Source organism: Corythoichthys intestinalis, chromosome 4, assembly GCF_030265065.1.
Source record: "Corythoichthys intestinalis isolate RoL2023-P3 chromosome 4, ASM3026506v1, whole genome shotgun sequence".
Taxonomy (NCBI): domain Eukaryota; kingdom Metazoa; phylum Chordata; class Actinopteri; order Syngnathiformes; family Syngnathidae; genus Corythoichthys; species Corythoichthys intestinalis.
In genome coordinates this window covers 12248968-12267944 of record NC_080398.1, presented here as the reverse complement: position 1 = coordinate 12267944, position 18977 = coordinate 12248968, and the positions used below count along the sequence as shown (strand labels likewise).

General features: G+C 37.9%; 1 protein-coding gene across 1 annotated transcript in view; it reads left to right on the top strand.

Moving 5' to 3' along the window:
• LOC130915289 (rap guanine nucleotide exchange factor 5-like) overlaps positions 1-10560 on the top strand; it is a 30105-nt gene extending 19545 nt beyond the window's left edge. Inside the window, exons 10-18 of the mRNA XM_057835228.1 lie at positions 865-962; positions 2841-2963; positions 3079-3257; positions 6177-6267; positions 6349-6399; positions 6806-6893; positions 8605-8669; positions 8747-8801; positions 8874-10560. Of these exons, the coding sequence (XP_057691211.1) occupies positions 865-962; positions 2841-2963; positions 3079-3257; positions 6177-6267; positions 6349-6399; positions 6806-6893; positions 8605-8669; positions 8747-8801; positions 8874-8992 (869 nt within the window). The 3' untranslated portion in view covers positions 8993-10560. The remainder of the gene's footprint in view (positions 1-864; positions 963-2840; positions 2964-3078; positions 3258-6176; positions 6268-6348; positions 6400-6805; positions 6894-8604; positions 8670-8746; positions 8802-8873) is intronic.
• The last annotated feature ends 8417 nt before the right edge of the window (positions 10561-18977 follow it).

Sequence of the window (18977 nt, the reverse complement as noted above, 5' to 3'; positions counted from 1 at the left end):
AAAAAATAAGTAAAAATATCAAAATGGCATATTTCTTTGTCCTTTGTAAGACCATGGCTCCCGACAAAATGTTTACAGCATATGAAGGTGAATGGATTTCCCTTGCTGGCGTTAAACTGGTCTTTTGGACATCCGCACAAGTTGATCCATTGTTCACATTTTTTCCTCTGACTTTTTGGCTTCGGGAAACATATTACGAAAACATCCTTTTTATGTCATAATGTTTAGAGTCGTTTCTACAAGCTCCATAGCAGCAGGGTTTACTTGGCATGTTCTTTTTTGAAAGATTACCGGCAGAAAACAAGCAGTACTAACATGGGTTGTATGCGAGGGCACTTCTATGATTACCAACTTCCGGTTTACGATGGTGACGTCACGGTGTAAAAATAGCATTAGTGCGATATGCTATTGGGAAAATCGGGAAACAAATGCAGTTGCTTTCAGTTTTTAGTATCCCTTTTTGCAGTACACCTCAGTTCGCCTCTAACCATAAAAATCGGTGGTTGGATAGATAGACCACCAAGATGACATTTAGCGAGTTGCACTATTTAAAATAATAATAAAAAAAAAACTCCTACCAAATTACTGGTGTTACAATACATATTTAACATTTAATCCTACTATATTACTGATGATACTATACAGTACATGATTAACCTTTACCGTTTTTCTAAACTGCAGTATATTTGGTTCAAGCACTAACTGTCACATTTAAAAGGGAGAACCATTTTATAGTCAATCAATAAACAGTTAAGTCAGTGTCTGACTTCCTCCACGTGTAGTCCTATCTCCTGCACGCTGCTTGACTGATTTTGCCTGATACATGCCACTGGCAATATGTGATACCTATTTTTCCTCACACAGGCAGACTTCTCCTGCAGCCACATGACACACTTTTCTCCTCTTTCCTACGGCCGGTTGGAAGACTGCATGTTTGTAAAAAGGACCTGGGTGAAGTCCTGGTAGGAAGAACACAGTCATAAGACACTTTTCACCTACCATGATATAACCACAAGAACCTAAACCAATTTTAAAAATATATATTATTAAGTAGTGGCGGAGTGGTTAGCACTTCGAAGTTCTGAGATTGTTGGTTTAATCCCGGCTTCCCTGTGTGGAGTTTGCATGTTCTCCCCCGTGCCTGCGAGGGTTCTCTCCGGGTATCCAGCTCCCTCCCAAATCCCCAAGGCTAATTGAACACTCCAAATAGTCTGTGAGTGTGAGCATGGATGGTTGTCTATTTCTATGTGCCCTGTGACTGGTTAGCCACCAGTTCAGGGTGTACCCTGCCTCCTCCCCTTTGTTAGCTGGGATAGGCTCCAGCACCCCTGTGGCCCTGTGAGGATAAGTGATTCAGAAGATGAATAAATTATTTATTATTATATTCAAATCCTTTACAACTTCTGTATTACATTCCTCTTGGATAATTTTCTGCAAGATGTGCTATATGGAACATCAGAACATTTTATATCATCAACATCATTGGTCATTATCTGTTGGTGGGCTCGCATTTTCCTGGTTTCACAAGGTAATGAGTTGACCTACTTTTATAGCAGAGAAACAACAACAACAACAAAAACATGACATATTTAAAAAAAAAAAACATAATATTAAGTACTTATTCATACATATAGCGGAAAACACTCAGATGACTTGAAGTTCCACTCTGAGACCCCCAATTTGGCCAAATTTCAAAATTGTCCTATATACATGTGTAATACATCATTGGGAAGCTTAAAATCTCAATTTTCTGGGGGAAGAAATATTTTAAAGGAGTGCATTTAATTTAAAAAAAAAAAAAAAAAACCTAAACCCTAACTCAAGGTGAGAGCATAAGAGAGCATAATTAAAGACACCATGATTTTAACGAGATATTATCGCGTACTTACCTTGTTGGCATCCAATCCAACAACCAAAAACTGTGTAGCATGTCTCACCGAATGTCAAGACACAGCTGTGAATGACCACAGCCAGACTTTTTGGGGATTTTATGGGTGAAACACGGTAATATAACAAGGGTCGCTATTCAGATATCGCAGACATCAAGGAGTGGTCGAGATTTTCTTTTCAAATATTTACCCTTTTAAACATTTTTTTCCCAATTTGTCTTTGTTTGGATCGATTGTAATCTAAAATATCGGGGAAAATGCGCCAGTAACAAAAAAATACAATTAAGCGATAGTTATGTGGTAGATATCTGTGACCTATTTACAAACACTATTTTTTTTCATTGTGATGTAATTTGTTTGAATGTTCAAAACATGCGAGTGAATAATTTTATAAAGTTTTTAAATTATTTTAAACTAAGTATTAGACAATTAAAAATTCAAAGCTAAAAATGATAGACATTTCAAATAATGAATATAATTACTTACCTTCTTTTTATGGCTGGGTTGAATCAAAAGTAGTTGCGCAGTGTCTGTAAACCGGGGTCTCTAAGGTATAACGGACAAATCAAAAGTAGTTTGGGGGCTTATTGAGCTTTGAAACTGCTATGGCAGCATATAGACATATTGTTTTATCAAACACAACAGTTCTTTTGGTTTAAAATACAGCAGTTTATTTTAAAGACGGGTGCAACAGCAGAAACTGCTTTTTCAGCCTTGTCTGTGTTTTCCGCCATATATAAGTAAGCATAGTCATCTTAGAGTTTACTCACTGATATAGATAGAAGATGGTGAACCTTTGAGGCCTTGGCTAATGTTTCCTGGGGTTGAGAATGTCTCATAAATTCTTCGACGGCAGACTCCTCTAAGCCACTGGTAAAGCAAACTAGGAACTATAAAAACTGAAAATTTTGCACATTGCATCACATTGATTTTATTTTCTTCCCTCCTCAGAACCCGTTTACAGAAAACTCAAAACTACAACAGAGGGCTGCCCGCATGCTTAGTTTAAACACATGGGATATGGCTGTTGCTCTTAGCAACACTGACTGGACAATATTTCATTCCATTCACGAGGTTTGTATTAGAACCTGACTTTCATTTTCCGAGGTTATTGATGGGGAAATCATGCACCTGAAACTAACTAATCCCCATCCTGCCTCATTCATGGGCCGCATTGCTGTTTTTGCAGCAAGAGTTGATCTACTTCACGTTTAGGCGCAATGCCAGCGGTGGCTACACAGCGGCGCTAGACTTGATACTTCAACGCTGCAACGAGATCCAACTGTGGGTGATGACTGAAGTGCTGTTGTGCACGACGCTCTGTCAGAGAGTACAGCTGATCAAGAAGTTCATCAAGATTGCCTCCCAGTAAGCATCCATCTAATCATTCTAACAAACACTGTTCCTACTTTGCACTTATGGGGCGCTGTTTGTAAAAATGACGACAACATTTTCTCACATTTAGCGCCACGCGGTGTTAAAGATGTGGTGTGAAATTTTTACAGTCACTTTTTTTTTTTTGCCATTTACAACATAGATTAGCAACTTAAATATTTATTTTTTTAAATAATAAGTTCTGGACTTTAATGTTTAAATCCAGAACTAAATATTTATTTGAATCGTAAATGTAAATCTTAAATGTATATTCTAAATATATAGTTTACATTTATATCCTAAATAAATATATGAAATTTATATCCGAAATATATATCCTAAATCTGATATAAATATAAAATTCAGATTTAGGATGAAATTTATATCCGAAATATATATCCTCAATCTGATATAAATATAAAATACAGATTGAGGATATATATTTCGGATATAAATTTCTGATGTAAATCTAAAATTCAGATTTAGGATGAAATTTATATCCGAAATGTATATCCTAAATCTGATATAAATATAAAATTCAGATTTAGGATTTATATTTCGGATATAAATGTCATATATTTATTTGGGATATAAATGTAAAATATATATTTAGAATATAAATTTAAGATTTACATTTTCGATTTAAATAAACATTTAGTTATGGATTTCAACATTAAAGTCCAAAACTTATTATTTAAAAATAAATATTTAAGTTGCTAAACTATGTTGTAAATTTGCAAAGAAAAAAGTGACTGTAAACATTTTACACCGCATTTTAACACCTCGTGGCGCTAAATGTGAGAAAATGTTGTCGTAATTTTTAGCATGTGCTGCTTTACAAACGGCGCCCCATATGCACTACCCTACCCTAAGGCAGGGGCGGACTGGTAATCTGTAGCTTCTGGAGGATCACAGAACGGCCGGTGCTCTGGACAGCCGGCGGCCGCCATACATACATCACTGTTTTTATCCCCTCTATACTCTTTGATTATCTACAGTTCGCATCCAATCCGACAGGTGGCAGCAATGCACCTGGCTGAAAGACTTGTTGTGGCCCACGAAGGGTCAGGATAGAGCGATAAGAGCTTTGCCGGACTTTCTAGTTGCCACCGGGTTGAGATGGAGAAGGTTACTTGCTAAGTATATTAGCAATTGGCAAACATTTTAGCTGTAAAACAACGTATGCACACGCAGCAGCAATATTAATTCAAAAGAAATATAACAAAATATTAATAAAATGAATGGTTTTACTTTCAAGTTTAGGTAGTTAAATTGATATGTATTTTTAATCATTTATATATCGTTTTGTTTTCTGGTTAATACTTTCCAATGAAGGCTACAGGATTTGTCTTGAAATGTTTATTGTATTTTCATTGAAATTTATTATTTGTGTGGCAAGATTAATTATGGCATAAAAAATGAAGTCATTTTACAGACACGGGATAGGTGTTATTATAATCAATTGGATACATAAAACTTGGTTTAAAAATAAATTCTTTTATTTGTTTATTCAGGTTGATTATAGAGCTAGGGCAGAAGATGAATCAAACTACAGTTCATTCTTGTAGTACTTTGAGCGCCCCAAGTCAGACAGTCACAGTCTAGACCAGGGGTGTCCAAACATTTTGCAAAGGGGGCCAGATTTGGTGTGTTAAAAATGTGGGGGGCCGACCTTGGCTGACGTCCTTTACGTAGAACAATATATTTAAGTAAATTTTAGCAAGCCATTGTGTGTGTCACATTTGCTTTATTATTTTTTTAAATGAATAATTTCAACAATCTCGCAACCAGCCTTTGTGGCTTACTCTTTCAAATCTCGGGCTCTTGCGAAATACTGCTGCTGTGAAATTAAACTAGCTTCAAGTTGCTTCAGTTTATCGCTATGTATCTTCCCTGTAATCTTGTCATACATGTCAGCCTGTCTTGTTTGGTAATATCGCCTGACATTGAACTCTTTAAAAGCAGCGACTGTCTCTTTGCAAATGAGGCAGACACAGTTGTTGCGTATTTTAGAGAAGAAATAGTCCAATTTCCACCTATCCTTGAAGCGTCGGCCATCGCAATCAATTTTTTGTTGTTGTTGATTGTCGCCATTTTAGAAAATTGGGAGTAAAGGGTCACACGGGGTAATGTTGCGTGGAGTGCCACTGCCTTTTAGTGGGTAAATGAGGAGCAGCATTTAGTGTGTAACCTACTTCATATGCTGGTAGCAGTGCTGCTGACCAATTTATTAAGTCTGTGTGTGGGCCAGACGTTATTGCTTTTATGACAGAGGCTGGGGGCCGGATGAAATTTGTCCACGGGCCACATTTGGTCCCTGGGCCTGACTTTGGACATGTCTAGACTCTAGACACATTTTCTTCATTTTTCTCTCAAAGTGAACGAAATTGATGCATTTTACAATAAAATATTTTTTTAAATTCCCCCGGGAGGGGCATGCCCCCGGACCCACCTAGAGGGTCTGTGTACAGCGATTCTTGTGGGCTGGGCTGAGTCAAACTCCAGGGCTGCTTTTTAGTCCCAGTCCGCCCCTGCCCTTAGGTATGTACCCATGGTCCGATTGCCATGTTGAATACCTTTCAAGCGGACATTCAGCCATAAATTCAAATAAGGAATGGCTCAGACTTTTGCAGATTTGGAGTGGGGAAAAAGGGATTTTAAAGCAAATATGCTCCTTTAATGATCCGTTTGTATGTAACATTATAGTCGGCTTAACATTATAAATGTTCATTAATTTATACGAGTTGATCATGAAATGCCCCTATTCACACAGTTGTTCGGAGAGAAGAGTGCTTGCAAAACAGTATTTGCGAGAGTGCTGCCCTCTCTAGTGGCAGATCAATGAATTACATGACTTTTTTTTTTTTTTTTTTTTTGCCGAGTTTTTAATCTTTACTGTCTGTTTTTTGGTAGCTGCAAAGCACAGAGGAACCTCCACTGTTTCTTTGCTATTATAATGGGCTTGAACACTGCTGCGGTCAGTCGCCTCAATCAGACTTGGGAGGTAGTAATAACCAATTCTATTAATTTTGTTATTTCTCTCTCATCTCGACAATTCATGTAGTATGTCATTTTTTTACTGCAGAAAATTCCTGGGAAATTTAAAAAGCTGTTTTCCGAGCTGGAGAGCATCACAGTAAGTGCATTTTTATGTGTACATTTTATGTATTCATTATAGTACTATTACACCGATGTTGTTTATTTATCTATATACGGTGTTTATGTATTCGTCATTTATATATTTTAGTAAATTTGTTGAATTCAATTCAAATTACGTTAGATTCATTTCGAACATAAGCACTTTTTAACGGCCAATACCTTACTAGAAATATAAAATTTCTTGAGTGAACATTTTTCCTTCAAAACATCAACTACGTGTGTAGTGAGTGTATCGTATATTTTTAAATATCGTGGATACGTTTTGCCTTATTCCCTTATCAGTGAAGGAAAGAAAAATGTATCTGGTTTTTAAAGATGTCCCAGGGCATGCACATTGCGCACATTAAGCATCCCACAAATTTGTTTTGAAAATGTCTTCACAGGATCCCTCACTGAACCATAAGGCCTACAGAGACATTTTCAAGAAGATGAAGGCACCAAAGATCCCCTTTCTTCCTTTGTTACTTAAAGGCAGGTTACACTTATTACCACTTACAGTGTGGAAAATAAGTATTTGAAGACCCTGCGATTTTGCAAGTTCTCCCACTTAGAAATGATGGACGGATTTTAAATTTTCATGGTAGGTGCTTGTCCACAAGTGAGAGACAATCTAAAGAAAACAAAATCCAGAAATCACTCATTTTTAACAATTGATTTATATTATACTGCTGCAAATAAGTATTTGAACGTCTGTCTATTAGCTAGAATTCTAATCCTCAAAGACCTGTTAGTCGCCTTTAAAAAGTCCAACAAATAAGTGGAGTGAAGGTAGACTTTTTAAGTCTGACTTTTTGACCTGTTTGAGGCGGTTAGCTGCATGTAAACACCTGTCCACCTCATACAATCAGAAAGACTCCAATTGGTCAAGAACAAAGAGCTGTCAAAAGTAATCAGAGACAGAATTGTAGAGCCCTACAAGGCTGGAAAGGGTTACGGGGCAATTGCCAAGCAGCTTGGTGATATAAGATCCACCATTGGAGCGATCATTAGAAAATAGAAGAAGCCAAACATAACTGTCAATCTCCCTTGGACTTGGGCTCCATGCAAGATTTACCTCATAAAGTCTCAATGATCCTAAGAATGGTGAGGAAACAGTCAGGAACTACACAGGTGGAGCTTGTCAATGAAAGGAGCTGGGACCACCATTTCCAAGGTTACTGTTGGTAATACACTAAGATGTCATGGTTTAAAATCATGCATTGATTGGAAGGTTCCCCTGCTTAAACCAGCACATGTCCTGGCCCATTTTAAGTTTTCCAATGACCATTTGGATGATCCAGAGGAGTCATGGGAGAAAGTAATGTGGTCAAATAGGTTCCATATGGAACTTTTTGGTCTTAATTCTACTCATAGTGTTTGGAGGAAGAAGAATAATGAGTACCATCCCAAGAACACCATCCCTACTCTGAAGCAAGGTGGTGGTAGCATCATGCTTTGGGGATGTTTTTCTGCACATGGGACTGGGCGACTGCACTGTATTAAGGAGAGGATGACCAGGGCCATGTATTATGAGATTTTGGGGAATAACCTCTTTCCCTCAGTTAGAGCATCGAAAATGGGTCATGACTGTGTCTTCCAACATGACAATGGCCTGAAGCAAACAGCCAGGATTACCAAGGACTTCCTTTATAAAAAGCATATCAAGGTTCTGGAGTGGCCTAGGCAGTCTCCAGACCCAAACCCAATAGAAAATCTTTGCAGGAAGCTCAAACTCCGTGTTTGTCAGTAATAGCCCATAAAACTGATTGATCTAGAGAAGATGTGTGAGGAGCAGTGGTGCAAACCCCCTGCTGCAGTCTGTGCAAACCTGGTGAAACGTTACAGGGAACGTTTGACCTCTGTAATTGTAATCATCGGCTACTCTACCAAATATTAACATTGATTTTCTCAGGTGTTCAAATACTTATTTTCAGTGGTATAATACTAATACATTGTTTAAAAATTCTACACTGGGATTTCGGAATTTTATTTTTAGATTGTCTCTTACAGTGGGCAAGCACCTACCATGAAAATTTCAAACCCGCCCATCATTGGGGAGAACTTGCAAAATCGCAGGGTGTTCAAATACTTATTTTCCTCACTGTAGCCTATATTGGGGAGGATCAAGATGAAGACACAAATATGTCAAGACATCGTCTTAATTGTCTCTCGTAGTTCTCTTAGTAGTACCCTTTCTTTTCAGATATCACATTCATTCATGAAGGCAACAAAACATTTCATGATAATTTGGTAAATTTCGAAAAACTGGTAAGTCCTGAAAAAGACAAGATGCTGGATTTCAAAAGGCATTGATTGCTGACATGATTGTCACTCATCTTCAACAGCATATGATAGCAGACACAGTGCGCCTCATCAGACAGTGTCAAAAGGATCATTTAGGTCAGTATGATTATTTTGTTTATTTTATTTTGTGTGATTTTACAATAAATTATCTCTCTTTAACCTCCAAAGGAAATGGCATAAGACCAAAGAGCAGTGCAGAAGTGCGAGCTTACATGGATAACCTTCATATAATTGACAATCAGCAGACCCTGTTTGAACTGTCTCACAGACTGGAGCCTCGGACTTGAGAGAAAAGACTTCTCACCCAATGTAGCCTTCTTTGTAACTCAGGACTATATCAGCAAACCGAGGGAACTTCAGCTCGATGACCACTAGAGAGCGCTGTTTAATCAGGAAATATTAGAAAAAAAGACAAATGAAAGCATTGATTTGTTAGCGTATGGATTTTTGTAAAGGCTTACCACAGCATCACCCATTCAGACATGTAAGCATATCTATATCAGCATTTTCACAGCAAACCTGCTATAAAAGTTGCTGTTACTTTCATGTTCAACTGATGTCAGCATTCGGTAAAATGTTCTGATGTTTCCCAGCTTGTCCAATTTGGGAATATGGGCCCACCGTTTCCCAACCTTTTTCGAAACAGCACATTTGACATGCCATAAATTTGACGCCAGATGCCGCGAATATATATGTACTCTAAAAGGACATTATCTCAATTAACATAAGAATTTAGAAGGGAGATCTGGTTCCATTTAACTGAACACAAAGCTATTGCATTCTGTAATGTGAATGGCAACAGGTGAATATACAGGTTAATTGTATTCTCTGCTAAATGTGAATGGCAACAGGTGAATATACAGGTTAATTGTATTCTCTGCTATTTATTGGAAGAAAATTTAACTGTCCTGCCTAACACGAATTATATACATTTGAACAAAATCTTTTTACAATATAAAGCACAGTTATGCTCAATAAACTAGCAAGAGCAATGACAACGCAGACTAATACAACAAAACGGTATTTTAGGAGATGTATATTGTCTGATTTTTTTAAATTTATTTTATTATTATTATTTTTTTATTATTTTCTTTACAATTGTATTTCTTCCTCCGTTCTTAATTTGCAGCCACCACCACATGAGCAGAATACATGTATGTTAAAAATGAAGTTAAATGAATTCAGAGAATTATCGCAACATGTTAATGTGAAGATGTGTGGATGAAAAGTCAAGCTGGCTACATTCAAATCTTTTATTTTTTTTAATTTATTTGCTGTTCAAATAAATGCTCTGCACAATCAATATGTAATTAGCAACAGACAAACAATAGTCTATATCAATCAAATTTATTTACTCAAGACAGGAATTCAACAGCAAATATCATTTAATCAGTTGCATTACATTAGAGTGCCAAAAAGCCTACAGTCCATGTATGTCAATCATCTAATCTCATTTACACCGATAATGTAGTTTTGTAGAGAGAGCACGGGGGATAATATTAACTGTTCTTGTTGGGAAAATGTTAGTGACATACTGATATGTTTTCAGGAATTTCTGTGTACATTTAGTGCAAAATTATAGAAATTAAATATTAATTTCCTAATTTAAATTTACAATGATTGCTGCTGCCCTAGATGTATCTTAATTGTGACTCAGTAGAATGTAAATTATATTTATATATATTTTAAAACATGTATGATAAACAATTCATTTTTGTGCAGTATTCATAAAAGAATTTTTGTGTGCATATCCTATTTATTTATTTTTAAAATGATTTATTTCTATTCTTTGAACTTTGTTTCATCTTGCTGAACAGTTTTGGCTGGTCTGTGTGGCATATTATCCATGGTTTGATCCAGCGTGCATCTAATAAAATATTTTTCATAAAACTGACCTGATTCATGCAAAATGTGACTTATTTCATTGTAAAACTATATGTAATGGTTTTTGATGGGAGATGTGTTAGGGTGCTTTCACACTATACCAAGAAGACCAGTTTCTGGTTTGAGAGCTACCTCGCAGCAACACTTACACTTATTTTGCAATGATAATATGACCGTTTATCTGTTTCATTTTTTTTTCAGCTGATTGTTTTGTGAAGCAGACGTTTTTATGCATGTAAGTTAAAAAAAAAATCAAAATAAAATGAAAATGACGTAATGTAGCATTGCAAGTCGCTGCTCAGCCAGTGGTGGGGTCGCTCTCTCCCGAATCAATGCTGAGTGAACTGGAGTATATAGAAAATGCATTTGGGAAAATTAAACCTCTAAAGGGAACTGCGTGGTAACCCAAGATACAAAGGCACGTTCGCTCTCACTGTCGGGACTTTTTGGACTGTCAAAACCTCTTCCAGAAGAGGGAGACTCGCAAAATGGCCTCCCCGAGAGGCTCCGCCTGTCTCGGCGAGTCTCTCTCACATGGTACGTTCAGCAACAGCGTGCAAAACACAATCGCCACATTAGAACCCAATTCTGTGTATGAAATGCAACTTCTAGCACAACAATATTTGGCCATGGCTAAATCGTCTGTCATCTTGCCATTGTTAATTTTGAATTGCATCCGCACTCTCCAGCTCCACGCTGTGACATGGCACATACAGTAGCAAAAGCACAACCTGCTCCGGTTGCATTCACAAGCAAAGTGGACCGAGACCCTCGATTTTTGAGCGGACCTGAGTTCGGTTGTTTGGTCAGAACCAAAGTTTGGATGTGCGTCTACATTTAAACAGAAGCAGACTATCTGGGAAAAAAAAAAAAAAAAAAAAAAAAAAAAAAGCTCTGGTCCGTTGAGACCAAACAGTACTAGTGTGAAAGTGCCCTTGGAATGTGATAAAAAATTCACCTGCCTCTAATGTCAAAACACTGATGTGACTTTTCTGCTCATGACTGCAAAACAGTGCAGAATAATGAAGTTGTTTAATAAAATTGGGGAAAAAAGACAAAAACTCACAACTTGTCAAAGAAAACTAAAGAATGGATTTACAGAACCGTATATTCTATTAGGAGCATTATACATTAAGATCCACAATAAACACATCGACAAACATCCTTTCACATTCACACCTAGGGTAATTTGTTCAACCGACCTAACATGCCTGTTTTTGGGATGTAGGTGGAAATCCGCGCAGGCACGGGAATAATGTACAAACTTCACACGGGAAGACCGGAGCCCGGGATCCACCGCTTGATCTCAGAACTGTGAGGCAATGTGCTAACCATTCACCCATTGTACTGGCCTATTGAAGTTACAGTTGTACAGTCACAGTATTTGAGCAAAATTCCTAGTATGTCTTGTTTAAATAGGTCTCCAGAGGTCATGCTAACACAATCTCAACTGAAGTCAGGATGCACCTTGGAATTTTGTCTTTGTTGGAGAAACGCTCGAAAAACAACCCTGATGGTTGTGTAGTTAGTTGTTGATCAACTACTTATTATATATGATGGTTCACTTTATCCTACCGATCAAGTTTACATTCATCCTTAATCTTCCATGCCGCTTACCAAGCCCGTCGACGGGGAGGTTGGTGGTAACCTGGAATGTTGTCTCAGGCCTCAGGACCATAGGGGCCCCTGAATGACCCTAAATTTATTTTACTTTACATTCACATATTTAATTTTTATTTAAATCATTGTCTGATTGAATATTATGTTCTACTCGATATACAGTATGGCGGAAAACACTCAGGTGACTTGAAGTTCCGCTGTGAGACCCCCAATTTGGCCAAATTGTCCTATATGCATGTGTGATACATTATTGGAAAGCTTAAAATCTCAATTTTCTGGGGGGCAGAAAAAATTTGAACAGGAGGGCATTTAAAAAAAAAAATTAAACAGCAAAACCCTAACTGGAGGTGAGAGCACGCGAGCATAATTAAAGACGCCATGATTTTAATGAGATATTACCGCGTACGTACCTCTTTTCGGTCAAAAAAAAAAAAAAAAAAAAAAAAAAAAAAAAAACAACCTCCATGTAGTATGTCCCACCGAGTGTCAAGACAAAGCTGTGAAGGGCCACAGCTTGATTTTTTGGGGATTTTATGGGTGAAACTTGGTAATATAACAAGGGTCACAATGCAGAAATCGCAGACAACAAGGAATGGTCGAGATTTTCTTTTTCATATATTTACCCTTTTAAACATTATTTTTAAATTTTTCTTTGTTTGGATCAATTATTAATCATCTAACATATCAGGGAAAATGTGACAGTACCAAAAAAAAAAAAAAAAAAACAATTAAGCGATAGTTATGAGGTAGATATCCGTGACATATTTATAGATGCAAATTTTTTTCACTGTGACGTAATTTGTTTAAAAGTCTAAAATATGCGAGAGAATTTTTTTTTAAGTCTTTTTTTTTTTTTTTTTTAAACTAAATATTAGACATCTATTAATGATTATAAGCTTAAAATGACAGACATTTTGAATAACAAATATGATTACTTACCTTCTTTTTATGGCTGGGTTGAAACAAAAGCAGTTGCGTGACATCTGTAAACGGGGATTTCCAGGGTAAAATGGACAAATTAAAAAAAGTTCGGCGGCTGAATGCACCATGAAACTGCTATGGCAGCATACTGTATAGACATATTGTTCAATCAACCACAACAGTTCTTTTGGCTTAAAATATAGCAGTTTATTTTAAAGAGGGGTGCAAGAGCAAAAACTGCTTTTACAGCCTTGTATGTGTTTTCCGCCATATACTAAAAAACTTTAACATATTAAATATTTTAAATATACATTTTTTCTTTTTTTTGCACATCCCCCCCCCCCCCCCCCCCCCCATTCTCTGTAAAATCTTTTACAGAGAATGATCAAAATGATGTAAGGGTATGTATGGAGCCAGAAGGGAAGCAGGCTATATGGAGAGAGATTTATCATCTATTGTCCCATGTAGGCTACATGGGACAATAAATGGAAATTGTTTGTTTATATTGTGTCACATCATATTACTGTCTGTTAAATTTAACTGTTCATCTCAAATTAAATAATCTGAAAGTTTACACTGTCATTGCCTGCAAAACGTTAAAAGTAATGAGTATGTTGTTGGGACAAGCCAGTGGCAAGGGTGGGGTAGGGGGCCCTATAATGGCCTCTTACCCTCAGCCCTGCCGCTTACCCTCACAAGGGTCGCCGGGGTGCTGGAGCCTATCCCAGCTAACTACGGGCAGTAGGCGGGCTACATCCTGAATTGATTGTGAGCCATTCGCACAATAAGACAACCAATCACGCACAGACCCACACCTACGAACATGTTTTGGGGAAGTGGGAATAAACCGGAGTACCCCGAAAAAACCTACGCAGGCCCAGGAAGAACATGCAAATGCCATACAGGAAGGCGTAGATGTGCTAACCACTCTTACTGTGCCTGTTTACATGGTTTTTGAGAAAAATCTGAAAACAGTGTAATTGTTTGTGTGGTATTAGTTTAAGCAGGCTAGATATGACCTCCCGCGGGATTTAAATTTTTCCACTGTTTCACTGGATGAAGTTCATCATCTATGTGATGTGAGATCACTTTTTTAAGTATAACAGCCAATGAGCAGATTTAAAATCAGTGAAGATATGATATCACAATGCGCCTTATTACGCAATTGCCGATCCACTTTGCTCTTAGCTAATGTCTGTTGTTCTCAGAACGAGACAAGGCATATCACCACAGCATTAATGATGTACAAAGTCGCTTTAAATGAGAAAAACTCTGGTAAGTTTATAACTTCTTTTGGGAGGAATCCCTAAGCATTTTGAAACGAGGATTTTACTGCATTCAGACCTCATTTTGTGAAGATCAACCATTAAAAATATGCACATATCCTGGTTCTTTGACAGACATGCATCAATCCACGATTAAGCCATAATGCAGAACATACAGTAATCACATAGATGTGTTGTAGTTTACGGCAATATATTAGTCAAATGACCCCTTTCTTTATCCGTCACTTTATTTCATTCTTTCACCTCCATACACTTGCCCTCTAAGGCTAGGTTCATACCGCAGGTCTTAATGCACAATTCCAATGCATGCGCACTAATTCGTAGCCCGAGATGCGCTGAGCAAACTGACCTGCACGCGGAGGAGGATCAAAACAAATGACTACACATGATGCACACACACACATACGTACAGTTTGCCCCGACTCACGGCCGTGTAAGCAATCTTGAAATATTGCTCATTTGGAGCAGAGAGAAAACCGAGCATTCTCAGGCTTATCCTCAACCCATTTTATTTTTTTTATGAGTGTTTTCAAGCCCGCTCCTTCCCCAAAAGCTGCGTTCAAGCTAGTCGCTAATGCACGGTTGCACTGCTACCGTAGCGCCCTGTCTCTCTCGCTCTTTGCTGACGTAATTGCTGCACAAATTTCGATTTTTTGGAAAAATGTGGCCCAGCTTGGATTTTAACCACATATGAAAGTGACCTAGATCAGATTTGAAATGGTCCATTTTTACGCGACTTTTCCCGTTCAGACCCTCAAGTTAATGCCTTACTTGAGTCGGAAAAACATGAAAAAATTGGATTTGCGCATAAAGATCTGCGGTATGAAGCTAGCCTAAGAGTCAGGGGCGGACTGGTAATCTGTGGGTTCTGGAGGATCACAGAACGGCCGGTGCCCTGGACGGCCGGCGGCCGCCATTCATTATACATCACTGTTATTGTCCCCCCTTGCCTCTGATTATCTACAGTTCGCATCCAATCCAACAGGTGGCAGCAATGTGCCTGGCTGTTCATCGCCAGTCTGATAGAAGAACGAAAGAAGCACAAAGTTGCCTTCATTGGTTCCTTGTGGAAGCAAAATGGCGACGAGCGTTAATGCACAATATGGATGGTGGTGGCAAAAAAAGAAAAGAGAAGGGTGGCGCGAAGAAGGTTAGGAAGAAAAAAATTAAAGAAACTGGAGAGCGAAGCATCAAAATGTCATAAGTTGACAAATATTTTCGCAAGCAGCAGTCTGGCTGCAACGGCCACGTCGGGTAACAGCAGCCCACTCCCGGCGTGAGAGGGGGAGCGGCAGCCGCTCTGACGCGCAGCCGGTTCAGGGAGAGAGAAAAAAAGAGGGAGGGGGTAATGATAAACTGGTGGAAGTTCGGGAGGGAAGTTCCCCAGACAAGCGCAGAGCAAGTAAAAATGGATGAAGAGGGTCACTTGTTCGGTATACTGGCAATTGTTATCCACCAGGTAGGTACATTTTAAATGAAATAAATGACAATTAAAGGGTTAGTGCCAGCTAGTCGATGTACCCGTTGGCAATCGTGTCAAGTTACAATATGCTAGTCCTACTATCACTCTCCTCAGAAAAAATATTTTAGCTGTAAAACAACGTATGCACACGCAGCAGCAATATTAATTCAGAAGAAATATAACAAAATATTAATAAAATGAATGGTTTTACTTTACAGTTTAGGTAGTTAAATTGATATATATTTTTAATCATTTATATATCGTTTTGTTTTCTGGTTAATACTTTCCAATGAAGGTTATGTATACAGGATTTGTCTTGAAATGTTTATTGTATTTTCATTGAAATTTATTATTTGTATGGCAAGATTAATTATGGCAGGGGTCTCCAAACCGGTCCTCAAGGGCCACTGTGGGGCCTGGTTTTTCTTTCAACCGATCGAGTACCGACAGTTTAACCAATGAAGTTTCTGCTAAAACAAGCAGCACCTGACTGCAATCAACTGATTACACTTGTAAGACACCAGATTGGTGCATAGGTGTTGTCTTGTTTTGTTGGAATGAAATCCTGTGCCCGCTGCGGCCCTATGTGGAATAGTTTGGAGACCACTGAATTATGGCATAAACAATGAAATTGTTTTATAGACAGAGATATATAGAGATATATTATAATCAATCGGATACATGAATGAATGAATTTATTGTCATTGTCATCATCATCATAATCATTGACAGTTTCAGAATGTGGAATTTGCCCGAATACTTAAAACTTGCTTTGAAAAATACATTCTTTCATTTGTTTATTTAGGTCTATCATAGAGCTAGTACAGAAAATGAACCCAACTCCAGTTCAGCCTTGCAGTACTTTGAGCGCCCCAAGTCAGACAGTGACATTCATTCATTCATTTTCCATGCCGCTTTTCCTCACGAGGGTCACGGAGGTGCTGGAGCCTATCCCAGCCAACTTCGGGCAGTAGGCAGGGGACACCCTGAACTGGTTGCCAGCCAATCACAGGGCACAAGGAGACATACAACCATTCACGCACACACTCATACCTACGGACAATTTAGAGTGTTCAATCAGCCTACCATGCATGTTTTTGGGATGTGGGAGGAAACCGGAGTTCCCGGAGGAAACCCACGCAGGCACAGGGAGAACATGCAAACTCCACACAGGAAGGCCGAAGCCCGGGATTGAACCCTTGATCTCAGAACTGTGAGGCAGATGTGCTAACCATTAAGCCACCGTGCCACCCAGACAGTGAGAGTCTAGACATATTTTCTTCATTTTCTCTTAAAGTGCAAGAAATTGATGCATTTTACAATAAAATGTAAAAAAACAAAAAAAAAAAAAAAATTCTCCCCGGGGTTGGGGGGTTGGGCGGTATGCCCCCGGACACCCCTAGGGGGTCTGTTTCCCTTCGTAAAGCGATTCTTGTGGGCTGGGCTGAGTCAAAGTCCAGGGCTGCTTTTTAGTCCCAGTCCGCCCCTGCTAAGAGTCACCCTGTTGGGTGGTTCGACACGAGGGGTTGGTCGCCTGGGCTCTTTCTCGGTCTCAGGACATCCTTGGCCTTTTTAATGCAAATTGTCTTGCAAACCTGATAAAATGACAACAAAGGTTATGAAAAATAATGTATAATACTCTCACATTTTAATTCATGTGATTTTCATGATCAGACCAAATTTTATGACCAGCCTACAGACAATTAAGAAATTTCAAAGTGTTCACATTCCTTATTCACATTCCTACTCTACTAATGCACATTTTTTAGATTATGGCATTTGCAGTGTTGTAGGACAGTATTCTACACAATAACGATATTTACTGAGCAAAACTTCGAATATTTGACAATTACTGTATACTTAGGATAATTTTAATATTTGTAGCCAACATGAACAATGAGCAAATTAATCGATTTTTAAAATGGTACAAAACAAAAGCACTAATTTACAACATGAATTGTATTCAATACCAACACCAAGTATAAGTAAAATGTGTATTACTGCTGTTACTCCAATCCATTAGCAGACAATGTCTCACTGATGTTAACCAGGTGTCCTTCTTGGCATTTCAACATGGATAACTGACATGGCCCCTGCTGCGTCGGGCCTAACGTACCCTGCCATTTCCGCCCAAAAACAGTAGGCACGTTATCATTTCCCTGTCACCAAATAACTGGCTAGCTGCTGTGGGACACTAATGAGAGGAAAAGAGGGTAAATGAAGAGACACTACAGAGAAGACGAGTTCCTCATTTCCTGTGTGCAATACAAAACACAAAGTCAATCCTTCATCCTCCACATTTCTGTCAGCTGGTAGAACGGATGCAGGGTAAGCATTAACAGAAAAACAGCCATTAGTGTTTAAAAAGAATTTCACTGTCATTTTCACATCATTTGTAAGCATACCGTTTATATATATATATATATATATATATATATATATATATATATATACACATATACATATACACATATACATACACACACACACATATATATATATATATATATATATATTAGGGCTGTCAAAATTATCGCGTTAACGGGCGTTAATTTTTTTAACTAATCACGTTAAAATATTTGACGCAATTAATGCAGATGCCCCGCTCAGACAGATTTAAATGACAGTACAGTGAAACTCTCACTTGTTTTGTTTTATGGGGTTTTGTCGCCCTCTGCTGGCGCTCTGCTGGCAACTGATTTTATAGGCTTCAGCACCCATGAGCATTGTGTAAGTAATTATTGACATCAACAATGGCCGGCTACTAGTTTATTTTTTGATTGAAAATTTTACAAATTTTATTAAAACAAAAACATTAAGGGGGTTTTAATATAAAATTTCTATAACTTGTACTGACATTTTTCTTTTAACAACTACAAGTCCCTCTATCCATGGATCGCTTTAACAGAATGTTAATAATGTTAATGCCATCTTGTTGATTTATTGTTATAATAAACAAATACAGTCCTTATGTACTATATGTTGAATGTATATATCAGTCTTGTGTCTTATCTTTCCATTCCAACAATAATTTACAGAAAAATATGGCATATTTTATAGATGGTTAGAATTGCGATTAATTGCGATTAATTACGATTA